The 25,065-nt window shown below is 46.6% G+C and overlaps 2 protein-coding genes across 2 annotated transcripts in view; one reads left to right on the top strand and one right to left on the bottom strand.

Annotated features, from left to right (window-relative positions):
- LOC126527981 (trafficking protein particle complex subunit 12) overlaps positions 1–11,770 on the bottom strand; it is a 33,010-nt gene extending 21,240 nt beyond the window's left edge. The window contains exons 1-6 of the mRNA XM_050175820.3: positions 11,406–11,770; positions 6,493–6,781; positions 5,608–5,849; positions 2,917–3,093; positions 1,737–1,850; positions 725–838 (exon numbers count right to left, since the gene is read on the bottom strand). Of these exons, the coding sequence (XP_050031777.1) occupies positions 725–838; positions 1,737–1,850; positions 2,917–3,093; positions 5,608–5,849; positions 6,493–6,781; positions 11,406–11,573 (1,104 nt within the window). The 5' untranslated portion in view covers positions 11,574–11,770. The remainder of the gene's footprint in view (positions 1–724; positions 839–1,736; positions 1,851–2,916; positions 3,094–5,607; positions 5,850–6,492; positions 6,782–11,405) is intronic.
- A 222-nt stretch (positions 11,771–11,992) lies between these two features.
- On the top strand, positions 11,993–24,526 carry LOC126527984 (EARP-interacting protein homolog). Its single transcript, XM_050175824.3, has 9 exons — positions 11,993–12,331; positions 12,452–12,535; positions 13,120–13,255; positions 20,019–20,178; positions 20,846–20,942; positions 22,142–22,278; positions 22,683–22,850; positions 23,513–23,671; positions 24,294–24,526. Exons 1-9 carry the CDS (start codon positions 12,290–12,292, stop codon positions 24,460–24,462), a joined length of 1,152 nt encoding a protein of 383 aa, XP_050031781.1. The 5' UTR covers positions 11,993–12,289; the 3' UTR covers positions 24,463–24,526.
- Positions 24,527–25,065: the final 539 nt, after the last annotated feature.

The following is a 25,065-nucleotide window of genomic DNA, read 5'->3' as shown; positions in this document are numbered from 1 at the left end:
ATGGCCAGTTCCCTAGAACTGGCTGAATTATATGGAGCTTAATCAATGTTTGCTCATCCCACAGGGGTTGCCAAAAGCTCCTGAGCTTTCTGCATAGGAATGGCTTCAGCTCGGTGGCAGGAACGGGTATGAATGGATTTCTAGGTTTTGTTGGTATTGAAGTTGCAATTTTATCTGCGAGCTCGTTACACTCTATGGAGCTTGCCCAGGCACCCAACATATTACAACATGTTGGTTGTCCTCAAATAGTCTGCAAGCTGTTTTGTGCCACTATGAGGAGACATTCTTTTCACATGTTTCAACTTTAACTGTCAGCCAGTGTGGTGACCTTCACTCTTCTAGTCTGCTTCTGTCAACATATACACGCACATCACACACATTGGTGAGATGCAGTGCTGCAGCAGTTTCCTTTAAGTTTGAACTTGACAGCACCACCACAGCTGCCATGCATGACCAGTTCCTGTGAGTACTACAGCCACAATCCAGCCACAGACGACCAGTCATAAATCATCCATAATATAAAAGCCATTAACAATCCATCACTACTCCTGTCCAGTCTCAGCAATCTCGGTGGCCCCTTTATCACCACCAGCCTGCAGAATAAAGGCCTCTCCCAGCCACCTTCCCATAAACTACCCTCCTCGGATCCTTCTAAATACAAATGCTTCCTGGATCTCTCTGCCTACCACAACACACACAAAGGGTTGAGGACAGTAAGGCGTACCTGGAGTGAGTAAGGGCTATGCCTAGATGGATGACCTCCAGCTCCGACTCCTTGGCCAATGCTGGTCAGTAGCCTGGTTGTCAGGTTGATGGCCGCATTGTGGCACTGGGCCCCCTATGAGGCACAAAAGACACATGGGTCGGCAAGAAGGGGAACGTTTGATGCTGGAAGACTGAGCATTATGTACCGTAAGGCAAAAGCCACCAACGCAGGACGCACTACCTGAGCAGAAGAAATTGTTTGCCTTATACTTTGTAAAGTTCACTATGTTTTCAACCTGCTAAACAATGACAATGAAAACGAAAGCTCAGATTCTTTTTTATTATTCTTTCGCACAGATCTGCAACATGATGCTAATAATGATATCAGCTAGATACAGTTGCACCTCAATATGAATAAGTCGGTCAAATCGGCAATTTGCTGAAATTTACCTAAATTTTATTACATTGAAACTCTACCTTTTATTCAAATAAGTACAGTTGCAACGGATTTTTCTCACACGAAAGGGGCTGCAATATTTTCCTAATTATCGGGCAATCGGAAAAAGCAAATCTGAATGAGAAAAGAATTCATTTTGTTGAGCTTGAGAGTTGCAATGAAAGAAACGGTTTGATGCCGTGTCTACGCCGTCTTACATCGGGAGCATGAAGCGAAGCCAGCCACGCTTTCGCATCCATTCCACCCCCACGGCCGATAATGTCGCCAGCAATGGGACAAAGCTGTCACGAAAAGCTCCAACTCGACATAACTTCCAGTACTAAAAGCCCAGGAAGACAGCGCACATGATGCCAAGCCATCTCGGTACGCCCACTCTTTGAACACGTGGCAGATTACCTCTAAAACAGGGTGCGTAAGCTGTGTATGCGTTCAGCCACGCTGACAGCCATACAAAGCCACGGCTCCGCTAGAAAATGAGACGCTTGGCAGCCTCAACGTTAACATTCGTGTTCCAGTTCTAGCACATCTCTGCGGCGCTGTGTCCCCGTAATACAAGAGCAGTGGTAAGGCTCACAATGAGCTGCTTCAGTCCATCTTCACTCTGCGGAACGTCATCGACAGTCAGTGTACGACGAGCATTGGCCTCATCGATGATGTGCTCCTGAAGCAATGACCGAACGGTATCCACCTGCCAGAGATAAAAATCAAAAGTTAAGCAAAGAAAAGGCATAGCAGATGCAGCGAGAGACCAACAAAAGCAAAAGAACTAGCTTTTGGGTTTTTGTGCACATTTCAAAGACAGGCAGTAAAATTTGGAGTTGATAACAAATTAAGCAGTGTCCTGTGAACGAGATGACCAACAGTGCCCTTTACCATGACACATCATTCAAATGTGCTTTAGAGTTCTTCATCTACAACACAAAAGCCACATATGTTATGTTGATGAGAGAGCATAGTATAAACAACACATTTGGTTAAGCCACTGGCTTATTTGCACAGAATCACTAGAATTTTTCACAGAGCCGGCATTTGCTTGTGCACTGTTTTTTATTCCATGCTTGGATGCTGCACTTGCCTGTTTTATGCAGAATAACCCAGACATACACATCATATGTGGCAATGCCGAACAAAAAGATGTAGATTTCCTCAAATAAAGGTACGGTTACCTCATCTGTCTTTAGGAATGTGAAACCACACAGCACCCTCTTATCTGCAATGAGTGTTTTACACTTGACAATGTGCTGGATGAACCAAGCACATCTGTTAATCATGGGCACGCTGCAAACACTATCGGCTGCAACACCCGTGGCATAATGGTCATCAGATACCGCAGGTGAAGATTAATGTGCAAAAACCAAAAGTAAATATATAGAGCAAAAAAAAGGGCAAAGATAATATGCACTTGAAGCACCTGTGTGAATCACTTGAGGAGCCTTAGAAATAATGTCCTCGAGCGGCTTTATGCATCCCAAAATCTAAACTCCTTTGTATGTCCGCTGTGTTCCAAGTTACTCTCTTCGTATTTAAAAAAAAATTGTTTTGCTTTCTTTTGTACCCTTCTTGCATTCATTTGTACACTTGGCCAATCACATCCTCTAACTTTGGGTGCCTTGTCTGAATTTCAAAGTGTCACAGCTACGGAGAAAAGAAGAAAGAAAATACTTTAACATTCAAATTACACTTTCAAAATTATCTGTGGCCCATAATGCCATCACAACAGTACTTCTGCTGTACAGAAGAAGCAAAGGTCGCACCTGGGACTCATCGATAATGACACCAGGCATGGTGAGGTGTTCGCGCTCCGGGAAGACAGTGCCAGGCTCGGATGTTGCAAGTCTGGTCAGGAAGTCTCTTGTCGCGGCCGACGGCAGCCAGCTGTCATAAGCGCAGATGTCACTGTCCTCCACGGGCTCTGTCATCATACAAGGCTCCTGTGATGTAATATTAGAACGGTCGGGTTAATTCTTGCTATGTTCAAACTTGCGCAACGGAAACATAAGATCCAAGCTGAGCAAAGAATAGCTTAAGCTCGTAATATGGAAGTCACATCTGGAACAAAAAATACTTTTCTATCTTCAAATTTATTTTACATTGATGCTTCGCCTAGAAACCCCACACACATTTGATACAAGCAGATCCTTCGAAGTGCTGCTTCACCATCTACGGCTCAGTACAACATTTACAAAACGTTCTTTCAAAGAGTGCATCAACTTCAACTTGTCCATCTTTCCACCTTATTATAAGACACTTTCTGCACAAAATTTCATGCTCTGATAGCCTGCAATTCACTTGTGGCCATGTGGATAAGAATATACAGCATCTCCTATTCGAATGTCTGTGACACAACAAAGAAATACATTTAATATGTGATTTAGTGACATCGGAAAGCTGGCCCTTCAGTTTCAAGAGGATCCTAGGTCCATGGCCAACATATTCATTGCAAAAGCAAGCGTTAATGGCTCTCCATATATTTGTGGAAGCAATCAATATCCTTGGAAAATACTGAATTGACTTTTTATCATGTGTTGTAAGTTCACTCTCTGTGTTTTAGTAAGCTTGATTTAATGTGTCTTCCCTTGAACTTCCTCCGTGTTTTCCTCTGCGCACCGAATTAAGCCTTGTTATGTAGCTGGACATTGCATTTCAGTACGTTTTACGTGACACATTGCGAGATGTCTATAGCATAAATAAATGACTTGGTTTTAAGACTGAGTGTGCTTTAATTATTTATGTGACTTGAGTTTAAGATTAAGTGTGTTTGACTTAAATATTTGAGTCGTCTTTAGGTTTGAGTGTGTTCTAATGTGACTGTTCCATACCTGCACCCTTTAATTACCGGGTGCATCAAAAGTTCTTGGGCAGCGCTAGTCTGGGATATTTTAGTAAAAGTACCTATCTTTTTCAGGTAATTTTTTTCCTGTCTCAGGCTTCTTTATTATGTGCTATTTATTTATTTATTTTTGCAGTAAGTGAGATTTATGGCCTTTTATTTTTCGGAAATCGTGACACCGCACCAAGCAGCAATTCTGAATTTTGCCAGCAGTGGTGTTTCATATTCTGTGATCTCAGAAAAGCTTCATGTGCCAAGGTCGACAGTGTATTATACAACAAAGCGATTCTTTGGATCATCATTTACAGTATTCATTATCAGTGAATAATAACCCCTGCAATCTTGAGGGTCTGTCAATGGCAGTAATACACAGCACATGAACACTGCTAAATTACAAATGGCCTTTGCACTGTCATTAATATGCAGCTGTGCAATAAGCGTTTTCACACAGGATCGGCACATTGGCTTTCTGGCTGCGGGCCAGCCAAGCCATGGACTAAAATGCACATGCTAGTCCAGAGTGTGCCATTTCAGGTTGCTCTTGCTGAGCATTTGACGCTTTTACTAACAGAGTACACACTTCAAGCAGTGGGCAAACAAATACACAAGTTTTGACATAACCAATATTGTCTCGGATTTAGCATTTTTCGGATTCGTTATAGCAGTAGAATGCTCAGTGAAATAAAGCATGGCCAATCGAATTTATATGATTGTAATAGCAATTATACCAATGCTCAAGGTGTGCTCGGGCTGTGGCCATCACCGTGCTGTCTCATGAGCAACGCCACGTGCACAGATCATGTGCCGTGCACTGGCAGTCACGTGATCTGCAGCAAGTGTTCTCGGGCTCCTTGTGGTGGAGGTTGAATGATTTGCCGAGTTTGCGAGACATGGCACAGTGATACGGTAAAGGGCACAGCAGCACGGAATGCTCACACTGGGGTAAGCATGCGTGCTCCCCGCGGCCAGCACCCTTCACAACAGCACTGTGACAGCGAATGCTCACGGTCATCAAGTTATATCTGTCCACGTGTCTCTTTCATGTTTCATTCATAAGTGAATATTTAATGCAACTTAAACTGCTGATAAAACTACAAGCCTTACTTTATGTATTATTTTGATACCATGCCATTTGCATTTGATATTTTGCCCACTGGACCAAACTGCGACTTTTTCACTTGATTGCACTCATCGTAAAAACTATGCACTAGCCGATGCAAGATTGACAGAAGAGAAGCATTTGTGTGCGTCTTTTCTCTCAGCCTTCCATCCGTTGGTGGGCTGTTTTTACAATTGATTACCAGCTGGCCTAGTCACATACCTTGCTTCATTATATTAAAACTCGGATTGATAGCGAAAGTTACTTAACACGGCCAAATTATATACAAGTACAAAATTAGCGAATACCAGGCCAGGACGAACCTGTATGCAAATTCTTTTTTTGTAAAAACTATCACTCAGTGGAATCGACTGACGTCTGAGCAAGTGCACAGATTGAAGGAAGATGGAATTTTTTCGAGATTGCAACCCCCCTGCTGTAGCGCCTTGGGGCAAAGCGGGGAAATACACAAATAAAGAAAAGAAACAATTCGTTATGCACAGATCTGACGCATACCTGCACAAATGAAATGGGGCTTGCACTGCCCGATGACCGCCCAGACAGCTCGACGCCAGCTATGCCAGCAGCGAGGACGTCGAAGAACGCCTTTCCCTCCTGATCCCCACCACTGCAGTCGCTTGAGAAGAACTTGCTCAACGATGGTCCTTCTTCGCTGACGCTCCGCGAGGTATTTCTGTTCTCGGGCGACTCCACAACAGCGGGCTCTTGTGCAGGCATCGAGTAAGAGGGCGTTGGGCCTGGACAAAGAGAGGCAGATTGGTGGGATCTAAAATTTATGAACAGTTGGATATTGCAAGTACTAATCTGTGGGGTCAGAAGTTATCGGATAACAATGTAAACTGACAAGAAATGATAAGCGACAGGACGAGATATCAAAAACATAGCACCAGCTGTGACATTTCTCGCTCGTCATTTTTTTTGCATTAATGTAGACCGATACAACCATACAAGCTGGATAAAATATTGATAAGCATCAGAAGGACAGCGGTATGCACTAGAGGTCAAAGATGCGCAGATTACTTCCTTGTAGAGATCAAGAGTAAAAAGCACAGCTACGCTGGTCTTGTACATGTAGAACATATACAACTGGTGGTTTATTAGAGTTATAGAACTGGTGTCAAGGGAAGGAATACGGGCAGAACCGACAGTTGATGGAGTTGGTGCGTGTACCCTCTTTGGTGTGTGTGTTCCAGTCAAGAGCGTTAGTAACAGGTCCCAAAATGTTTGTAAGGCTAAGGCTACCCATGAATGTTCACAAATCTGAAGACACAGAATGTTATCGGAAAATTTTTGCGTTAGGTGCTGGCATTTCAGATGCAAGCTGTTTTACTACACTGTTTCGGGCCTTCCTTAACAGTATGATGTAAAGTGATGTGGCACCTTCAACAGCTTCCTGTGCAATGACAGCGACCTCGGATCCTTGAACGGAGCTGTCGCCGAGAGAGAAGTACACAGAATCCTCAGGTGGCTTCTCATTTATGAGCGGTGCTTCTGGAACTACATCCTCCAGGGCTGTGCCCGCCTTCTGCGCCATGTTCACTTCCGAGACGCTCTTCATCATGGGTGACGCGCTCACGGCCAGCGAATCGAAGAAGGAGCAGGCGGTCGCATCTGTTGGCGTGTTGCTGAAGTACCGCTTCAGGTCTGCCTCCTTACCTGGATCAGAGTCCTGCACAGAGAGGCATGTGTAAAGTTATGGCAGTACCAACATTCATGGATAATGATCGCACGTATGCATACACTTGCTCCACATTGATTTCATCGGTGTGGAATACAGTGCGAGTGACTCACAAAAAGTGTGATTAGACGTGGGTATTAATGAGTGACGGTGAGCATGAGTTGTCGCAAGTACGAACGTGCATAAGCGTTGGTGTGTGAGAGCGGACACGAGTATGGGCATTAGTGGGCGCCAGTAACCATGCATGAAAACGAGCATGAACACGAGTGCGTGTTGGCGGGTATGCGTGGACTCAAGCAGCATTTCAAACGAGCGCCGACAAGTGAGTAGTTGTGAGCGTGAATGAAAACAATGGTGACTGGGCATGTGTGAGTGTTCACTTACTGTGCCAACCTTACTAAAGATACAGACAGCTGATACACATTTTGGAAGTTGTAAAAACTCTACCAGACACTTCTCAAACATAGAAGGATGGAACTTAAAAGCTATGAAGGTTGCGAAACAATTATAAGTCACTTAAAGTTGGTCTCAAATGTCAGACCTAGTGTTTTTTTACATTATTGTGATGTCGTGGCACAGAGGAAGATTTGCCAATGTTGCATAGTAATAACATTAGGTGTCATGGCGTCATTCATTAAAAAAAGTAAGAGTGCTAAGCATGATTCTCCTGGTTACACTCATGTTTGGCAGGCAGAGCATTCCCAAGAATGGAAAGTGTCAGTATACCATGCTGCCATGACTCCCCTACCTTGCGGGTACCTAAAAAAAAGTGAGTATTATAGTGAATTATTTAGGGAGCTCTGACGTACAGTATTTTCTCTGAGGTTTAGAGGGCTTGGACTTTCATGTAACACATACAGAAAAAAGTTTTGCGTGGCTCTGCTATCACAAACACCAGAGACCAGCAGAGCTGGGGGAAGGCCAGTAAAGTAATGCCAAGCCCCACATTTAGTCTAACTTTTGCTGGGCTTCCCTCAGCTCCACTGATCTCTGGTGTTTGCGATAGCAGAGCCACACATAATTTTTTTCCACTGCAAGAAAGAGGATTGTGCTAGTTCTTTAGGAGAGCAATGACGTCGCACCACCTGTGTCCCCACCGCACCGCTCCTTTTCCTCCCCCCGTAGGGTCCATTCACCCTGGCCGCTTCGTTGTGCTGTGTGATGCTATTTTTATACCCTGCTTTCACACTATTTCTCCCCCAGCTTGGCGAAGCTGCGCACGTCAAGAAAAACCCAGCAAGGTTTTAACAGCTCCACTGTAAAAATGACAAGGCAATTAATGATGTACACCAATGCAATTATTAATAATATTGCAAAAGTGTTCACCACATGGTGCACAGAGTTTCATACAATAACTACTAGAGTTAACTCTGGTGCTAATGTCTAGAGAAGCTGCAAGCGAGGCAGTTTAGCCAGCATGGGCATTACGGTAAGTACATGGATTTGCCTGAACTTCGCCCTTCTAGCTTCAAAGGGCTTCGTGACTTTTCAATCTCATTATTTTCAACAAAGTACTGTGCAATAAATAATTAAACAAACATTATTAAAATTGTCCCATGGATTCAAACAAATGACCTCTAGCACAGAAGCCCGATACTGAAACAATTGCGTCACGGATGCATGCATTGACAAGTGGCATAGAACGCCCTTACGAGTTTCTCGTGGGCAAGTCAACGCGTTAAGATGCTTGGCACATTTTGATTTGGCCATCTTGACAGGATCAATCGCTGCAATTTGTAGTGATTGTGTGTGTTCGCAGAGTCTCCTGCACTTAAAAAAGTATAAATTGCTCTGAAATTTATGACGATGAAGGCAGATAAAGCATAATAAACAACACCACAAGAACGTCTGAAGCCCCAAACACGAAGATAAGACAAATCCACATACTACCCGTCATTCCCATGGCGGCTGAATGAAGGCAGTGCCAGAGTTCCCTTTAGTAATTATTGTATGAAATTCCATGGCATGGCGTGTCAGCGGCCTTGTAGCTACGAGGGGTGGCAAGATTGTTGACAGTATGCGCAGGCATGCAAAGCGATTTCTAGTTCGAATACTATCTACTGAACTGTTCGTTTCAGAAGTGCCTGTCACTGCTACAATGACACTGACATGCCATAAGGCCAATGCTCCCATTACACTATAAAAAAATTGCCAGGTTGCACAATGATCATGCAGTTAAACATGCCAATTTAAGGCTAACTAATATGCATACTTTCATTTCCACTGTCTATAGTCCATGCAACATTTGCGTTATTTTGGCTTGTACACTTAGGTAAGAGTTCACATCACCTTTAGTGACCAGATGCGTAGCGGCATGACATTGCACTCACGAGTGCGATGGGGTGCAATGCGCTCATGAGTGCAACGTAAAATTTACATACTACATAAGTACTACATAAAAATTTCCCTGCTGCGTTTCATTCGGTGAGTCCGGTACCTTTAGACGTAGCACACAAACAGCAGCAAACTCAGAATGGTGTAGACTGTCAAGCAATATTTGTTTTTAGGTCACAGCGACTTTTCAGCAACATTGCTGTTGCCAATTTCACCTGCTTCAGGAACTTGTCTATAGAAACCACTTCATGCCTAGCAGGCTTAAAAAGCACCTATCCAGCCACTTGAAAATTATGCCCGGTGCAACACACTGTGAAAAACAATGAAAGTAAACTTGCTACATATAATGACATACTCATACCGTGCTCATTTTACTAAAACATTTTGCATATTTTATTCAAGCTTGCAGCACAATACCAATCAGAAGTGTTTCAAGATGAATGCGGCACATATTAAATATCGTTACTTTCATCAATACCATTACAGTTGATGCACCACCTTGCTGTACACAATGTGTACACAGAGCCTCAAAGGGTTAACAAGCTGCACCGAGCACATACTTTTGTTTTCTGCACGGTATGGAATCGGGCAGTGAATGACTTGAATGCAGCGCAAAGCACCAAAGTGCAGGAAAATAGGTGTGTGGTACGTAAGCAAAAAAATGCACCAACACACGAACCACAGTATGATGCTTCACACACTTTAGTGCTCTGTGCTACATTCACATCATGAACTTAGACCAACTTGCCTGAATCGCCGTCTGGTAGCTCTTTGGTTTAAATCTGAGTAGTTCTTGTTTTAGTTTGTGCGATATACCTCATATCCAGCGCTGATAACATCGCCTGGTGGCAGCAACTTTTGGCACCAAGAGGCAATTATTGAAATGTCAATTATGAAGGCATCTATGACTAGATGAGACCATAATGTGTGATTTAAGCTTGCATGCTATTTGTATAGGTGCTTCAAAGGGGTCAATAAAATGCGAGCTTTTACTACAATGCAAGCTTTTAGCACGGTTTGTAACTGCTCCTGCTTAATGTTGTGCACTGTTAACTGGTGCAGACCTCTATTTGGTGCACATTGCAGATGAATAAATATGTTAAGATTTCGTTAGGCAGGTTAAATAAATGGCAACTCTCGAATACAACCCCGGAAACTGATTTGTTTTCACTTTCATTTTATGTGCAAGCGTTGACACAGCAAAACAACAACTTCCTCAGCAAACATATGATGCACTTCTGTGATTGGCGGCACACATAATCAACATATGAAGAGTGAATTTAAAGGTGAAGGCCTGCAAAAGATGGCTCAAGAGTGACATTGAATATGCATTTATTTTGGAATTCCACTGGTAAAATAACATCCAAATGAGCAATGCTATTTCTAAACTTCCTTTTGCATTCTCAGTTAGATGCGGATAACGGAGGCTATAGGAGCCGTGAAGTCATGACAGGGTCCACCCTGAATTCATAAGTTTGGGCCACGTTCTATGTGGCATCATGTCAAAGCTAAGGCCAAGAATGAATGGACCATTGTGTCTCGTAGTAGCTACTAAATGGACAAGCCCAGCTTAGCAGTAAACAAAATCTGGATCAAGACTGACACATTAGAGATGACTGACTCACTGACATGATGCGAGGCATACAACATTTAAGAACGCGGAGTGCGACATGCTTCTCTGCCTATATAATGCAAGCATTCTGTTGCGCTCCAGTATGTCAACAAGGCCCATCTGTTTTCACAGCACGTACTTCTTACCTCATGAAAGATACGGCGTTAACGCGTACGCATTTACATAAAAGAAAAAATAATAATTTTGAAACAATATTGTGGCACACACTAACAGTTGTTCTATACTATAGTTAACGCAAAGGCATGATAAGGCTGAAGAACACACACCAAAAAAAGCGCAAGCGACATTCTCCCACGCAATACTTACTCGTACTCCATAACAGCAGGAGAGTTCCTTGGTCCCTAATAATCTCAGTTTCGTTAAACTAAAGATGGAGCATCTGTACCACAGAAACTAGTGTACGAAATGAAACGAAGATTACAACCGACATTCGCAGCAACGTGCTCCAAAAGAATAATCAGATCGAAGTTCAAAGTTTCGGCGTACACGCAACGAACCGCATGCTAGAAAAAACCACGTAATAGTTCCCAGCCCTACATCGCAGCATATCATTGCTGCGATCAAGCGAAATGATTTCGAATTTCCATCCAGTATTTCGAGGTGTGTGAATCAGTAGCGCGTGGGCACTTAATTCAAGGCGGCCGTTACCTCTGAGTAGATGTCGGTCGTCTCTAGAGCCACTGTTTCCATCGGCGCCGAGTCATCCTTAGTGCCGTCTTCGACACCAGACTGCGGAGCTGCGTCAGAGTTTGTGCCGGTGTTTGCCGATTCGCCCCAGTCGTGAGCATCCGACGGCGGAGGGTGTGTTTCGGACATCACGCCGGCAACTTGCCGTTCCCGCCTGCAGAGTAGTCCAACTACTTTCGGAATTTGATCGTAGCCTTCTTTTCAGTCTAACACGTGCAAGTGCGAAATTTCTGCGAGCATTTTCGCGACACAAATGACAATAAATAACAAGAGATGCAGCCGACAGTGTAAACACCTCCCTACTAACTACAGGCTCGCTATATTGACGGGCGACGGCACAATAACCCCAGTGTTATTTTCACTGCAACGCTAAATGAAATATCTAGACCGTCTCCAACATATTGCTGCAGTAGTTACTTACAGAACAATGCAATAAAGCTAAGTTACCTCAAAGTCTCCGTACTATTACTTATTAACATTCTTTATTAAACAATAACAAATTAGCCCCTCAAAACAACCCCGACCAGTGTTTTCACGTCCGACGTCGAAATAGCACGTGTTCATTCCGAAAACAGCCGGCTCGTGCTGTCTGCTAGCTGCTCGAGGCTTGTGTTGCGCGTGACTGACCCATCCGTAGCTCAGCAACGCTTTAAGCGCCCAGTTCATAGCACAGTAACGTCTAGAAAATAATAATGCTACGTAACTTGCAAACTAAGTATCCCTAATTGATCGCTCATCGAATTCTCGCAACGCCGGCGACGACAGGGCGATGCGTTTTGAAGGCAGCTGCAATAATCTCGTGACAGCTTCCTGAATCGTTGGGCAGAGTGCGTAAATACAAAGAGATGGAAGACGAAGCTGCTGTCATCTACGGGCTAGAGCTTCAGGTATGTTGCTACAAGCGATTGGCAAAGGTACCGTTGTAGCAGCTTTGACAATTGGCTCAAACGAGAGAGTACAGTGCCGTGCGTGAAAGCGTTTATCCGACAGATTCGTTTCTCTTGCAGTCCCGATCATTGGCAGCTTTGGCCGCCGAGACTGAGACAGTCTGCTTCCTCGTGGGTACTCAGTCGCTCAAGTGCGACAACCAGGTTGGTTTTCATGGCACGTCAGCGCCAGACCGAAGCTTCTAACTAATTAAGCTATACAGCATGACATGTTCTTGCCGTAGTTATAGTAGTAGTTGTACTTCCTATCAGCGGCGCGTACCCACTCTTGTAATTGGAGGATTGCTGTTCAAAATACCACGCTGCGCATTTTGCCGTCTTTATTTGCCAACCGACATTGCGGGAAATCTCGCTTTTCTGTCATTCTGCACTGAATGTGCAATAAATTATAACGCATAATCAATTAACGGCTTGTTGGGTATGCTCCGTCTGTTTGGATCATCGAGGAAATATAATACCGCTGTCGCACGACCACTCTCGTTCGCGATCAAGCCCGATCCGGATCGAAATTAATTCTCGATCGTGATTGGCTCCTTAGCGCAGAAACCAATCGCGACCGAGAAATGCGATCAGGGTCGGGCTTGATCGCGATCTTAAGTGCGCCGTGTGACACCCGTATAATGCATATTACAATATGAATATTTGATCATTTCGTATACAAACCGCAGCGACATGTTCCAGCTCGTGCATACATCTAACAAGCTCTTGTCGCATATTGCTTCCGTCAGATCCACGTTCTGGTCTACAACGAAGAGACCAACTCGTTGAGCAAGGCGATCTACATCCACAGCGCTGGCGAGCTCTGGCATTTGGCCTGCTCACCCACGGACAGGACCCTCTTCTCTTCCTGCTACAATGAGATCAGTGAGCATCGAGCCTCTGTTTCCTTTGGTCATGCTTCTTGCCTTGTCCTTCTGACACTCACAATCTAAGCTTTGGTGTTGAGAAAGCTCTAAAATCATGAAAAACCGAACATCTCTAGAAGGCAGTTGCAATGTGTATTAATTCATTAAGTTCCCTGCATAAAAGTAAAAATAAAAGAGAGAGAAGTACTTCGTTGGCGACACTTTTTGTGAAGGAGCACAACTGTCCTACCAAAGCAATGACCCTTGTGCATGTGTGAGCGGAAAAGTACCCGTGTTGAGGCTCGGAAAGCAAGAAAATGTGTGCAAGCTCTTGGAAGTTTGATCTGATGGGTGCGAACTTACCTAAACGCAGTAGATGTGTTTGTTCGTTTGAGTAAATGAGCATCAACTGAACAAGTGTTTCTCCGTATGTCCTACCTTTCTCATCCCACCTCTTTCCCGGCACTGTTCTGCATCGTGCGTCGCCTAAGAGAATGCCAGCTAGTCTGCTTATCAACTCTTGTGATGACGCCACTTGTCACATGTGGCGTCAGCTAAAATTGATTTGACAGATGTTCTCACTGGTGTGACATTGTAAGTAAGAAGCCAGTAGACAATGAAGCCAAGGAACGCATGTGGTAAATTAACTATTCCTTAATTGAATTGCAGAAACAATGAGGTAAAGGGAACCGAAAGTGAAAGAGAAGAGCTCATAGTGTCATTCTATCTTTAGGTCTCTGTTCCATTTGCACTTTTTCTTTAATATTGCTACGGCACAATATGCGCGATCACGAAAGGCCAGCAGTGTGAAGACGACGACGACGATTAGAAGCTAGCGCGGGCTGTTGCCTCTTGGCCAAGCGCAGCGTATTTTCCTTGTAAATATATTTGTACATAGCTTTTCGTCTGCGTCTTCCTACGTAACATATCTGGTGGAGGTGGACGATCCCTGTACCTCGTCACGGAGCTTCGCAGTGGACGGTACGTCGAGCCTTCCTTCATGGCTCCCGGCGACGACAACCCGACTCCGCCGGCTCCGACACCTGCTGCCACTTCGACGACCTACATCACTCTCCCCGCTCCCCGTGATCCTGGCGTATTCTCGGGCCAAGATGGGGAAGACGTCGATGACTGGATCAGCCTGTATGAACACGTCAGCCGCAATAACCGGTGGGACCCTACTATTATGCTCGCCAACGTAGTCTTTTACCTCGGTGGCACACCTCGAGTTTGGTATCGCACGCACGAAGATGAGCTCACCAGTTGGGATTCACTTAAGACACAGCTTCGAGACTTGTTCGGCAACCCCTACGGTCAACAACTTGCCGCGCAGAAGGCGCTTTCCGGCCGTGTGCAGACGTCAACAGAGCCCTATGTCACGTACATTCAGGACGTCTTGGCTCTGTGCCGCAAAGTTGACACCCACATGACTGAGTCAGACAAGGTTTCCCACATCCTCAAAGGCATTGCCGATGACGCCTTCAACTTGCTCGTTTGCAACAACGTAGCGACGGTGGATGCTGTTATAAGAGAGTGCCGCCGCCTGGAACTCGCCAAAAGCCGACGTATTGACCAGCAGTTTGCCCGTCTGCCCAACACCCCAGCGACATCTTCCTGTGCCGACGCTCCTCGTCCCAACAACACTGCCGATGTTACCAGGATCGTCCGGCGTGAGATCGAGGCCGCCTATCCGGCTGCCTTCGACTCCAGTCCCACCAACACATCTGCAGTCACGGTCTCACTGATCCAGGCAGTTGTCCGCCAGGAGTTTGAAAACATGGGTCTTCACACCATCTGCTCGGCCCATCGCCCTAATACCCGCCCGGCTTCTTCGATTTCGCCCCGTCCCGCATCTTCTTACCCACCACGTTTCCGCAACCCATCTGAATGGCGCACTGCTGACGACAAGCCTATTTGTTTCCACTGCCATCGAATCGGGCACATTTCTCGGCACTGTCGTAGTCGCTGGAGTTCCCCGAGCCGGCCTACTTATACTGCCTACTCTCGCCCCTCAGGTGGCCCTTCTCGTCCCTATGCCGCACGCTCCGATAATGCCGCCACTGATTCTCCTGCAACGAACCTCCCCTATTCTCGTTCGCCTTCGCCCCAACGACGACAATCTCGCTCTCCCCAGCCCCGTCGCTCCTATTCGCCGATTCCCTTCGGACGCCGCTCCCAGCCGGAAAACTAGACGATGCAGCGCCTCGAGGTGACGCTGCATTGCTCCCTACGCCGCCAAATCCTCTACTGACTTTGCCCACTCATCTGAACCTTCTTGACGTGCAAGTCGACGGTGTTTCTGTGTCTGCTCTCATAGACACTGGGGCGCATTTGTCCGTAATGAGCGCTGACCTTCGTAACCGGCTCAAGAAAATTATCACGCCCGCCACGACGCCTGTTGTCCGTGTCGCCGATGGCGGAACAGCCCCCGTAATTGGTATGTGTACCGCCCGCGTCTCCTTCGCCGATCGCTCAACAATCGTGCTATTCACAGTCATCGCCCACTGTCCCCACGACATCATCCTCGGCTTAGACTTCCTTTCCGCACATTCTGCTCTCATCGATTGTTCCGCCAGTACTCTCCGCCTTGACCTGCCTGTTCTGGATCCTGCTGAACCACACCCCAGTCGCCTCAGTTCCGCCGACTTCGTTCGCTTGCCACCTTCGGCACTGACCTACGTTGACCTAGTGTCATCCCCACCAGTCCCCGACGGTCACTACATCGCGGCTCCTATGCAAGACGTCCTCCTTACACATGGGATCACAGTACCCCATACAGTTTTATCTATTACGGCGAATTGCGTCTGCCTGCCAGTGGTCAACTTTGGCTTGACGACACAAGTGCTGCCACGTGGGATGTCTTTGGCCCAGCTTTGTTCATTCGAGGATCACTCAGTAGCATCCATTGCAGTAGACGACACTTCATCCGATACTCCTCTACCATCGCAGTCGGCAAATTGTACCATCGCTGACTTACGGAAAATGATTGCCCCCGACTTGCCCTCCGAGCACGCTCGTGAACTCTACCGCGTTCTGTTTTCCTACCACGATATTTTTGACTTTAACGATCGTCCTTTAGCCCAAACTACAGCTGTCAAACATCGCATTAATACCGGCGATGCCCCTCCTATTCATCGCCGCCCGTATCGAGTGTCACCAGCTGAGCGTCAAGTTATTCACGCAGAAGTTCGCAAAATGCTTGCCAAGAACATTATTGAACCATCATATAGTCCATGGGCGTCACCTGTAGTACTGGTCAAAAAGAAGGATGGCTCGTGGCGCTTTTGCGTGGATTATCGGCACCTTAACAGGGTTACCAAAAAGGACGTGTATCCCCTACCTCGGATTGATGACGCCCTTGACTGCCTCCACGGTGCTCGCTATTTCTCTTCTATTGACCTTCGCTCCGGCTACTGGCAGATTGCCGTGGACGATCTCGACCGCGAGAAGACTGCTTTTGTCACACCCGACGGTCTTTATCAATTCAAAGTGATGCCGTTTGGTCTATGTAACGCCCCTGCCACTTTTGAACGCATGATGGACTCCCTTCTTCACGGTTTCAAATGGTCCACGTGCCTGTGCTACTTGGACGACGTTATCGTATTCTCCCCAACGTTCGCTACGCACCTCGAGCGCCTCTCAGCAGTCCTGGACGTTTTTCGGCGAGCCGGTCTGCAACTCAACGCATCGAAGTGCCAATTCGGCCGTCGCCAGATTACCGTCCTTGGACATCTCGTTGACGCGAACGGAGTGCAACCAGACCCAGGCAAGATCCATGCTGTTACGCACTTCCCTGTTCCGAAGTGTGTCAAGCATGTGCGCAGCTTCATCGGCCTTTGTTCGTACTTCCGCCGTTTCGTGAGAAATTTCGCCGCCATAGCACGACCACTAACCGACCTTTTGAAAAAAGACGCTCCTTTCCAGTGGGGCGATAACGAGGCCTCTGCATTCTCTCATCTAATCGACATTCTCACAACGCCTCCCGTTTTGGCCCATTTCGATCCTTCTGCGCCTACCGAAGTCCGTACTGATGCCAGCGGTCACGGAATTGGAGCAGTACTGGCACAACGCCAGCGTGGCCACGACCGTGTTATCGCTTACGCCAGCAGGCTCCTCTCACCCGCGGAGCGCAACTATTCCATCACTGAGCGTGAGTGTCTGGCCCTAGTTTGGGCGGTTGCGAAATTCCGCCCATACTTATATGGCCGATCCTTTTCCGTTGTCACAGACCATCACGCGCTTTGCTGGTTATGCTCACTGAAAGATCCTACAGGAAGACTTGGTCGCTGGGCCTTACGCCTCCAAGAATATTCGTATACTGTCACCTATAAATCTGGCCGACTGCACAGGGACGCTGACTGCCTGTCTCGCTACCCGGTCGACGAGCCTGACGACGCCGACAGTAGTAGCGCCAACGGCATTTTCTCTGTCTCTGCCTTCGGTAACATCGCCGATGAGCAGTACCGAGACCTATCGCTGCGAGCACTTATAGAGCGTCTGCGCTCTACACCTACCGACGCATCCGTTCGCCGATATGTCCTCCAGGGTGGCATTCTGTATCGAAGGAACTTCCTCCCTGACGGCTCTGACCTTCTTGTCGTGCCAAAACAGCTACGACAGACTGTGCTCTTTGAGATGCATGACGCACCCACTTCAGGACATCTTGGGGTAACCCGCACGTACGACCGCGTCCGCCGCCGCTTCTATTGGCCTGGTCTCGCTCGCTCCGTTCGACGCTATGTTGCTGCCTGTGATCCCTGCCAGCGTCGGAAGACACCTCAGGTGCTACCTGCCGGTCATCTCCAGCCGATCACCGTCCCTGTGGAACCGTTCTTTCGTGTTGGATTAGACCTGCTCGGTCCCTTTCCCACGTCATCTTCTGGGAACAAATGGGTAGCCGTCGCGACTGATTACGCCACCCGATACTCTATCACTCGGGCTCTCCCTACCAGCTGCGCCACTGACGTCGCGGACTTTCTCTTGCGTGACATTATCTTGCTTCATGGCGCCCCGCGACAGCTGCTTACTGACCGTGGTCGAAACTTCCTCTCGAAAGTTATCGCTGACATTGTGCGTTCCTGCTCCATTCAACACAAACTGACTACTTCATACCATCCTCAAACCAATGGCCTGACAGAGCGGTTAAACCGTACTCTTACCGATATGCTGGCCAAGTACGTTTCCAAGGACCACCACGACTGGGACATTGCCCTTCCTTACGTAACATTTGCGTACAATTCTTCCCGGCACGACACCGCCGGATTTTCTCCCTTTTATCTACTGTACGGTCGCGAACCTACCTTGCCCCTAGACACGGCACTTCCTCCTGCTGCGGTCTCAACAAGCGAGTATGCGCGCGACGCCATCGCCCTCGCTGACCATGCACGCCAGCTTGCCCGTGCTCGACTGACGGCCTCACAGACCACTCAGCAGTGTCAGTACAACGCCCGCCATCGTGACGTACAGTTTTCACCTGGTGCGCTCGTGCTCCTGTGGTCGCCCTCTCGTCACGTCGGACTTTCAGAGAAGCTCCTTTCGCGATACACAGGGCCCTACCGCGTGCTGCGCCAGGTGACGCCTGTGACTTACGAAATTGCTCCTGTGGCCTCAACCTCGTCCTCTCCTGTGGCATCTAGTGATGTCGTACACGTCAGTAGGCTCAAGGCCTACTGCACTGCTTCCGAGTCCGATCTTTAGTCGCTCCGGGACGGCGCTTTTGCAGCCGGGGGTAGTGCTACGGCACAATATGCGCGATCACGAAAGGCCAGCAGTGTGAAGACGACGACGACGATTAGAAGCTAGCGCGGGCTGTTGCCTCTTGGCCAAGCGCAGCGTATTTTCCTTGTAAATATATTTGTACATAGCTTTTCGTCTGCGTCTTCCTACGTAACAATATCATCGCACACCTGTGGTAACCAGCCAGAGGACCACTTTTTTTTAATTTTAAGGTGTGCCAGTGGTGGTCCCACATCTGAATGAGTACGTAACGGAAAAATTTGTGAAGCCGTGCTAGACTAGCAACCACGTCAAGGCCTTGCAACAGAGACTGAAATATCAGGAGGACCACTTTGGAAATGAATTCGATCTTATTCTCAGCCTCATCGATTGCCCTTGGCCTTTGAGCAGATGCAGACACTATCTTTGGAGAATCCCTGCCAAGAGACACAATGGGTGACTTGACTTGTTCAATAACTACTGCACATTTGAAGAACTTAGGGTTTCATGTGCCAAACACCGATTCTTTGTGGAACATAGTCCAAGCGTACAGCATGCACAGTGTCCATGGAGTGATCAGTAAGGGCAAAGAGAAAACTGCTATCGCTACCACTGGAGTGAAAATGCGAGCAAGACGTGAAACCGATGGGGATGACTAAGCAGCTCTTGACTTGTCCAAGTCTCTTGGTCAAGCTCATAGTAGTCAAACCTCAACAGTCGCATTGCACATTAAAATACCTCTGTTACATACTATATGAAATTCGTTACAAGGACATATTCATTACATGCTAATATTGAAAAGAGACACTTTAAATTTACTCTGTTGTATGCAATACTTTATTATATCTGTGTTCATTACATCGAGGTACATGCTATGTGTGTGTCCAGCTAATTAGCGACTGAGGTATATCCAAATCCTTCTATTCTTTTCTCACATAGCCCCCGTGTTTTCAGCCACAGCTTACATATGAACGTTCTTCAGTTGATGCCAGAGTTTCTTGTGCATGTTGTCTACCTCCACTGTTCAGTTTCCCGAGTGTCTCGTTAATACCGTTCGCCCTGCGCAGCCAAAGCTGGGAAATGCGAGATGCAAGCTGCCATCTGGAAGCTGCCGGAAGTCCCATCTGTTGGTGACCTTTCGCCTCCCGATGACGGACTAGCATCATTGCCACGACTTGAAAAGGTCACCCACCTTGACACCCTGAAGTATGGCACCGAAGTGCCCAGGTGTGTGCTTCAGCCATAGGTCTTGTTTCGTGCATAGTGTTTTGAGCTAAGCAAGTAGTGTGGCCGTAAGTGTCTCGCTTTGCGAATTTCGCAGTGCTGTTGTTGTTCTTGAGCTGCCACGTTTCCTACGAAATAACTAATATCATATGTTACAACTTCTGGACGCATAGTAGTGCCTTTTCCTCATTCTGATTTTTCTGCACTATAACACTGCTGGTATAATAAAAGTTTTCAGCAAATACTAATCTCATTATTAGAGGCATCATTCATCATTCTGTCACAGCTGCACTGGTCTGCAGGCAGACAGGTTTCCATAAGGCTCACCGTTTTGTGAAATAGCACTGTACCAATGCCTCAATGCACTGAGTACCATTGTGCAATCGGTACGCTTTCCTGGATCATAAAAATTCTCTCTTCGTTATAATTTACATCATCTAGGCACCTGCAGAATGCACAGAAGTGACAGAACATGGACACTTTTTTGCGCCTCACTTTTTTCAAAATGCGATTAATTTTGAGAACAGCAGCACAACACAATGACAAGAAAGACCATGCCCATCCTTTTTGGTGTTGTGTCCCTCATTCTAGAACGTCTAGAACGCTTTACTAAGGCTTACTTCCTGAAAGTTGTGTCACCAGTCATGCGAGTGCCGTCTCCTTTGTGCAGGGTGTTATGGGAGCCCACGGAGGGCCGCAAGTTGGTCTCTCTGGTCAACAACAATCTTCTCATGTTCGACCTCGCATCGGCAGGCTCATCAGCTTCGGTAAAAATCACTTTCCTTGTTTCTGTGGAACAGGGTGTGCTGGCTCAACTGGACAAGCCTTCCACAACTGTCTTCCACAGATGTGTTAAACAAATGTGAAAACAAACCTCTATCTGAATTATTCAAGGTTATTAGTATAGTGAAAATGTACGTCCACAAAGAACAGCACACATTTGTGCACAGTTTTTTTTTTTGTCTCACGTAATTGCACTATAGAATGTTTCGACAAGGAAACTTGTCTTCATCAGCGCCCTGATGAACACAAGGTGACCTACTGTTGACCACTTCCCTACCTTCACACATGAAAATGCAGCCAGCTCAGCCACTAGACTGCTAAACTATGCAGAAAAGCTGACCTCTCAATAGCAGAAGGTGCTGTTTTGCAAATAGCAAAAAGCACAATTCAGCACATCAGAAGGTAATAGGAAGAAAAATAAGAAGCATACAGTGGCACAAAGCATTCCAGCTAGGGTAGGAAAGCCTGTCTAGGGATTTTATACTGTAGTTCAATCCATAGGGCGATCTTCTTCATGAAAAGCAATTGCTGCCTTGGCAAAGACAAATTCCCTTGTCGAAACAGATCCAGTCTTGTTCAACCACTGTTCATCACTAGCACAGGGTGAGGGTTGACATATTCTAGCAGTGCGTGTGTTATTCAAATGCATGGTTGAGTGCATCAGTGTGTATATCGGAATGGTACCGACTGAACAGTTTGGATGCAGCTTCATATTGGGGCTCCTTCCAGCAGCACCGAAACTGCTTGACCTTAGAAGTCAACTGGTGCAGGACAGAAAAGTGAGCAAGTTTGATGCACATTAATGGCAGGTAGTGTAAATGGAACAAACAACAAAGAAAGTACAAAGGACAAGCGGGAGGGGCCGTATTCTCGGGTGATCACTTTCATGGTTATCCTTCGCTTTCGCCAGGTGTCGTGCAACTTGTGCCAGATGCATCAGTCTCCACAAGTGACAGCATTGATGGCACAAGGGCAAGGGTCTTGTCACCATGCCAGGAACGTAGTCGCCTGTGGATGCCAATGCGTCTGGCCATTGCAAAATCTCGCAAACGTGAAAGCACCCCCAAAAGTGATCAGCCAAGAATACCACCCCCGCTTGCATTATCCGCCACGATGGAGTCAACTGCACGCAGGTTCAGTTCCTTCAAGCAGTGACGTTATCCAAGTGCACTGTTCCCTCCAGCTGACCGGGTGCATCACAGTGGAGCTCAAGGGCAACCCCAAGCTCACCTGCGCTGCCTGGAATCCGCACCAGAGCTGCACCCTAGTGGCTGCAGCCGTGGACACTGGAATCAAGGCGTTTGATTTGCGCTCCATGCAGTAAGTGAGCCGCTTTGTTCCATGTACACCTAAACTGTGTGTAGCATTCCAAAATTTAGTTTGTGACTGCATTGTCAACGTTTCAGCAGGCAAGCAAATCTAGGTACTTGCTCGCTTTGTTTACATAAGCACACTGCAAGTCTGCTGACAACCCTCTGCTAAACGTCCTTCAAGTCAAAGAGCAAGCTATGCTTTCACGCATACAACTGCACTTGGAAATGCTCAATTGAGGAGATGAATTAGGAAAACAATGTTACTTCATCAAGAAGCAACAGTTTTTGAAAGGAAAAGTTAAGCCAAACCGAGTGTGGTTAGTGGTATAGGTGCTCAAGGTTGTTGCAGGAAACAGTTGAGCGTTAACAGCGTCAGTTGATGCTGGCACATTGTTTCAAACAACCCTGCAGGCAAGTGTGGCAGATCGAAGGGGCTCACGGACAGCTCGTTCGGGAGCTAGACTTCAACCCGAACCGTCAGTACTTCCTCGCCAGCTGTGGAGACGACTGCCTAGCCAAGTTCTGGGATGTCCGGAATCCCACTGCGCCGGCGGTCACTCTGAGTGACCACTCCCACTGGTAAGAAAAATAGCAAGATAAAATGCCCTCGTCCTTAAGACCTTATCAGCACACTTGCTACTAAAGCTGTTAATGCTGAACTACTGGCTCTTGTCAACTGCTGCAGCATGCCTAGTCGCATGTCAATTCCAGCAGAAGGCAACACCTATCTGAGGTATTCCCAAAGGATCATGTCCTCCTGGTTCATTAGTACGAAATGTTGGGATGCCAAAGAGAGAACTAAAGAAAAGTAAAATATCAGCATATGTATTTTCAGCACAAGAAAAAAAAAGCCTGTTTTGAAGTCATACCATGAGATAGAATTTACATAACAAATGCACCATATTGCCACAAAGTAACACTAACATTTAACAAAAAGCAGCAATGAAAGTAGAACAATTCTGAAGCTTTGGTTTGCAACCAGTAGCAGCGTCGGCCTGTTTTGGTGAAAATTTTTGCATTGTTCCATGCAGTTATTTGGATGTTAATGTTAATTTTCTTTTAATTTCTTAAGACTAGATGAAGCTGGCATATTAGTTGCCACATCAGCATTCAAGTCATGCTCGTACACCACGGGCATCCTAAAGTAAAAAGCAGTACAGAGGATGTCATCAGTGAAGGTGTGCCTGCCTCTACTGCATACCATTCCTACTGTTCTCACCGACGTACTTCCTGTTTTTCAGGGTCTGGAGTGTGCGGTATAACCACTTTCACGACCAGCTCGTGCTGACGTCGAGCAGCGACTCGCGGGTAATCCTGTCGCGCGTCGCGTCCGTGTCGTCTGAACCCTTTGGCCACCTTGTGGATGACGAAGAGGAGGGCGGCGATGAGCACAAAGAAAAGTGAGGCTGCATTGCTTACTTGCATACAGTCCTTTGCAGTGAAACATTTTGCAGCAGCAGATCTACTGAGACATGGCCATGACAAGATGTACTATACAACCAATGCATTTTTCCAGTAGCAACCTGTTGGGGTTGGAACTTGCAGGATACATACATCAGAGACCTGATAGAAGACAAAGAACTGTGCAACAAGTATTAGGACAAAAAATTGTAGGCATAAAGTTCAGAGGTAGAGAGACAGTTGCATAAATTAGATGCAAATTGGAGTTCGGCAGATCATAGATAACCGGTGGGTTTATCAATGCAACAGATTAAGGGCCAAGAGAAAGGTAACGCAGCCAAGGGCGGTAAGAGATTAGATCGAGTGATGAGATTACGAAATTTGTAGGTACAGGATGGAGTCATGGAACAAGAATAACTTTCCTTTTGATGTGAAGCTCCTGTAGCTCAAACCCACTTAGCATGCGTACCATTTTGCATATTAGAAAGCATTATCACACCATGTAAGAGGGTAAGATTTTGTTTCTTTGTCCGTTATCTTTGCGCGACACAGGGTCATTTGGACAACCATTGAATGCAATGCAGTTTCAAGAGACCATTTACACAAGCATCCAATTTGCAGGAAATGCGAGAAAGATGGCGTGATAGCCACTTACGAGGAGCACGAGGACAGCGTCTACGCTGTGCACTGGTCGGCGGCTGATCCCTGGCTCTTCGCTTCTCTCAGCTACGACGGGCGCCTGGTACTCAACCGAGTTCCGCGCACAGAGAAGTACAGAATCCTTCTCTGACAGCGCCCAACATTCCTCTCTTTTTCTTTTGGATGTTCGCAATAAATGTAATAATTTTTATCATTTGCCGCACCAGTTGTGTGCTGAATGAGTGACACCTTTAGGCGTTTTGTAAGGCATAGCTGGATTTTCCTAGAAAAAAAAAAATATGCGAACTGTGGCAATTTTTTTGGTTCTCAACTCGTCTGCTACGAGAGCAGCGGGCGCTCGCACCAGACGCCACTGTCTACCGAAGAACATACTTTGTTAAAATGCACCAAACATAGTCTTCATTGGCTGCAGTAATCACCATGCTATGGCCTGCGAAATCTGCACACGGACGTCTCCACTCTCGAGAATTTATAGGGTGCACAAAACCCCACGTGAATTGCAGTCTGGGATAACTGGTTTGAGTATTTTATATTTTGACATATTTACAGTGCCGAGTCCTGTTTCCTTCGCGTTATCCCGTTTTGTCAGCACTGCAAATGAGTATGTAAAAATACCCAGCGCGTGTCAGTCATAGGTGTGTGATAACGCAGTGGTTGGCCTGCCAAACCTCCAACTTGACGCTGCCACAGGGGCACGAATTCAATTCCCAGGGGTGGTGTTGTGCAAAGTTTT

The sequence above is a fragment of the Dermacentor andersoni genome, chromosome 9, assembly GCF_023375885.2.
Source record: "Dermacentor andersoni chromosome 9, qqDerAnde1_hic_scaffold, whole genome shotgun sequence".
In the NCBI taxonomy this organism is placed as follows: domain Eukaryota; kingdom Metazoa; phylum Arthropoda; class Arachnida; order Ixodida; family Ixodidae; genus Dermacentor; species Dermacentor andersoni.
The sequence above is the reverse complement of the archived record's forward strand: the minus strand, read 5'-3'. Positions and strand labels throughout refer to the sequence as shown.

Coding starts and splice junctions, on each gene's coding strand:
- LOC126527984 (XM_050175824.3), top strand. CDS start 12,290: ATGGAAGACGAAGCTGCTGTCATCTACGGGCTAGAGCTTCAG. Junction 12,536..13,119: donor CGCTCAAGTGCGACAACCAG/GTTGGTTTTCAT, acceptor TGCTTCCGTCAG/ATCCACGTTCTGGTCTACAA. Junction 22,279..22,682: donor TTTGATTTGCGCTCCATGCA/GTAAGTGAGCCG, acceptor ACAACCCTGCAG/GCAAGTGTGGCAGATCGAAG.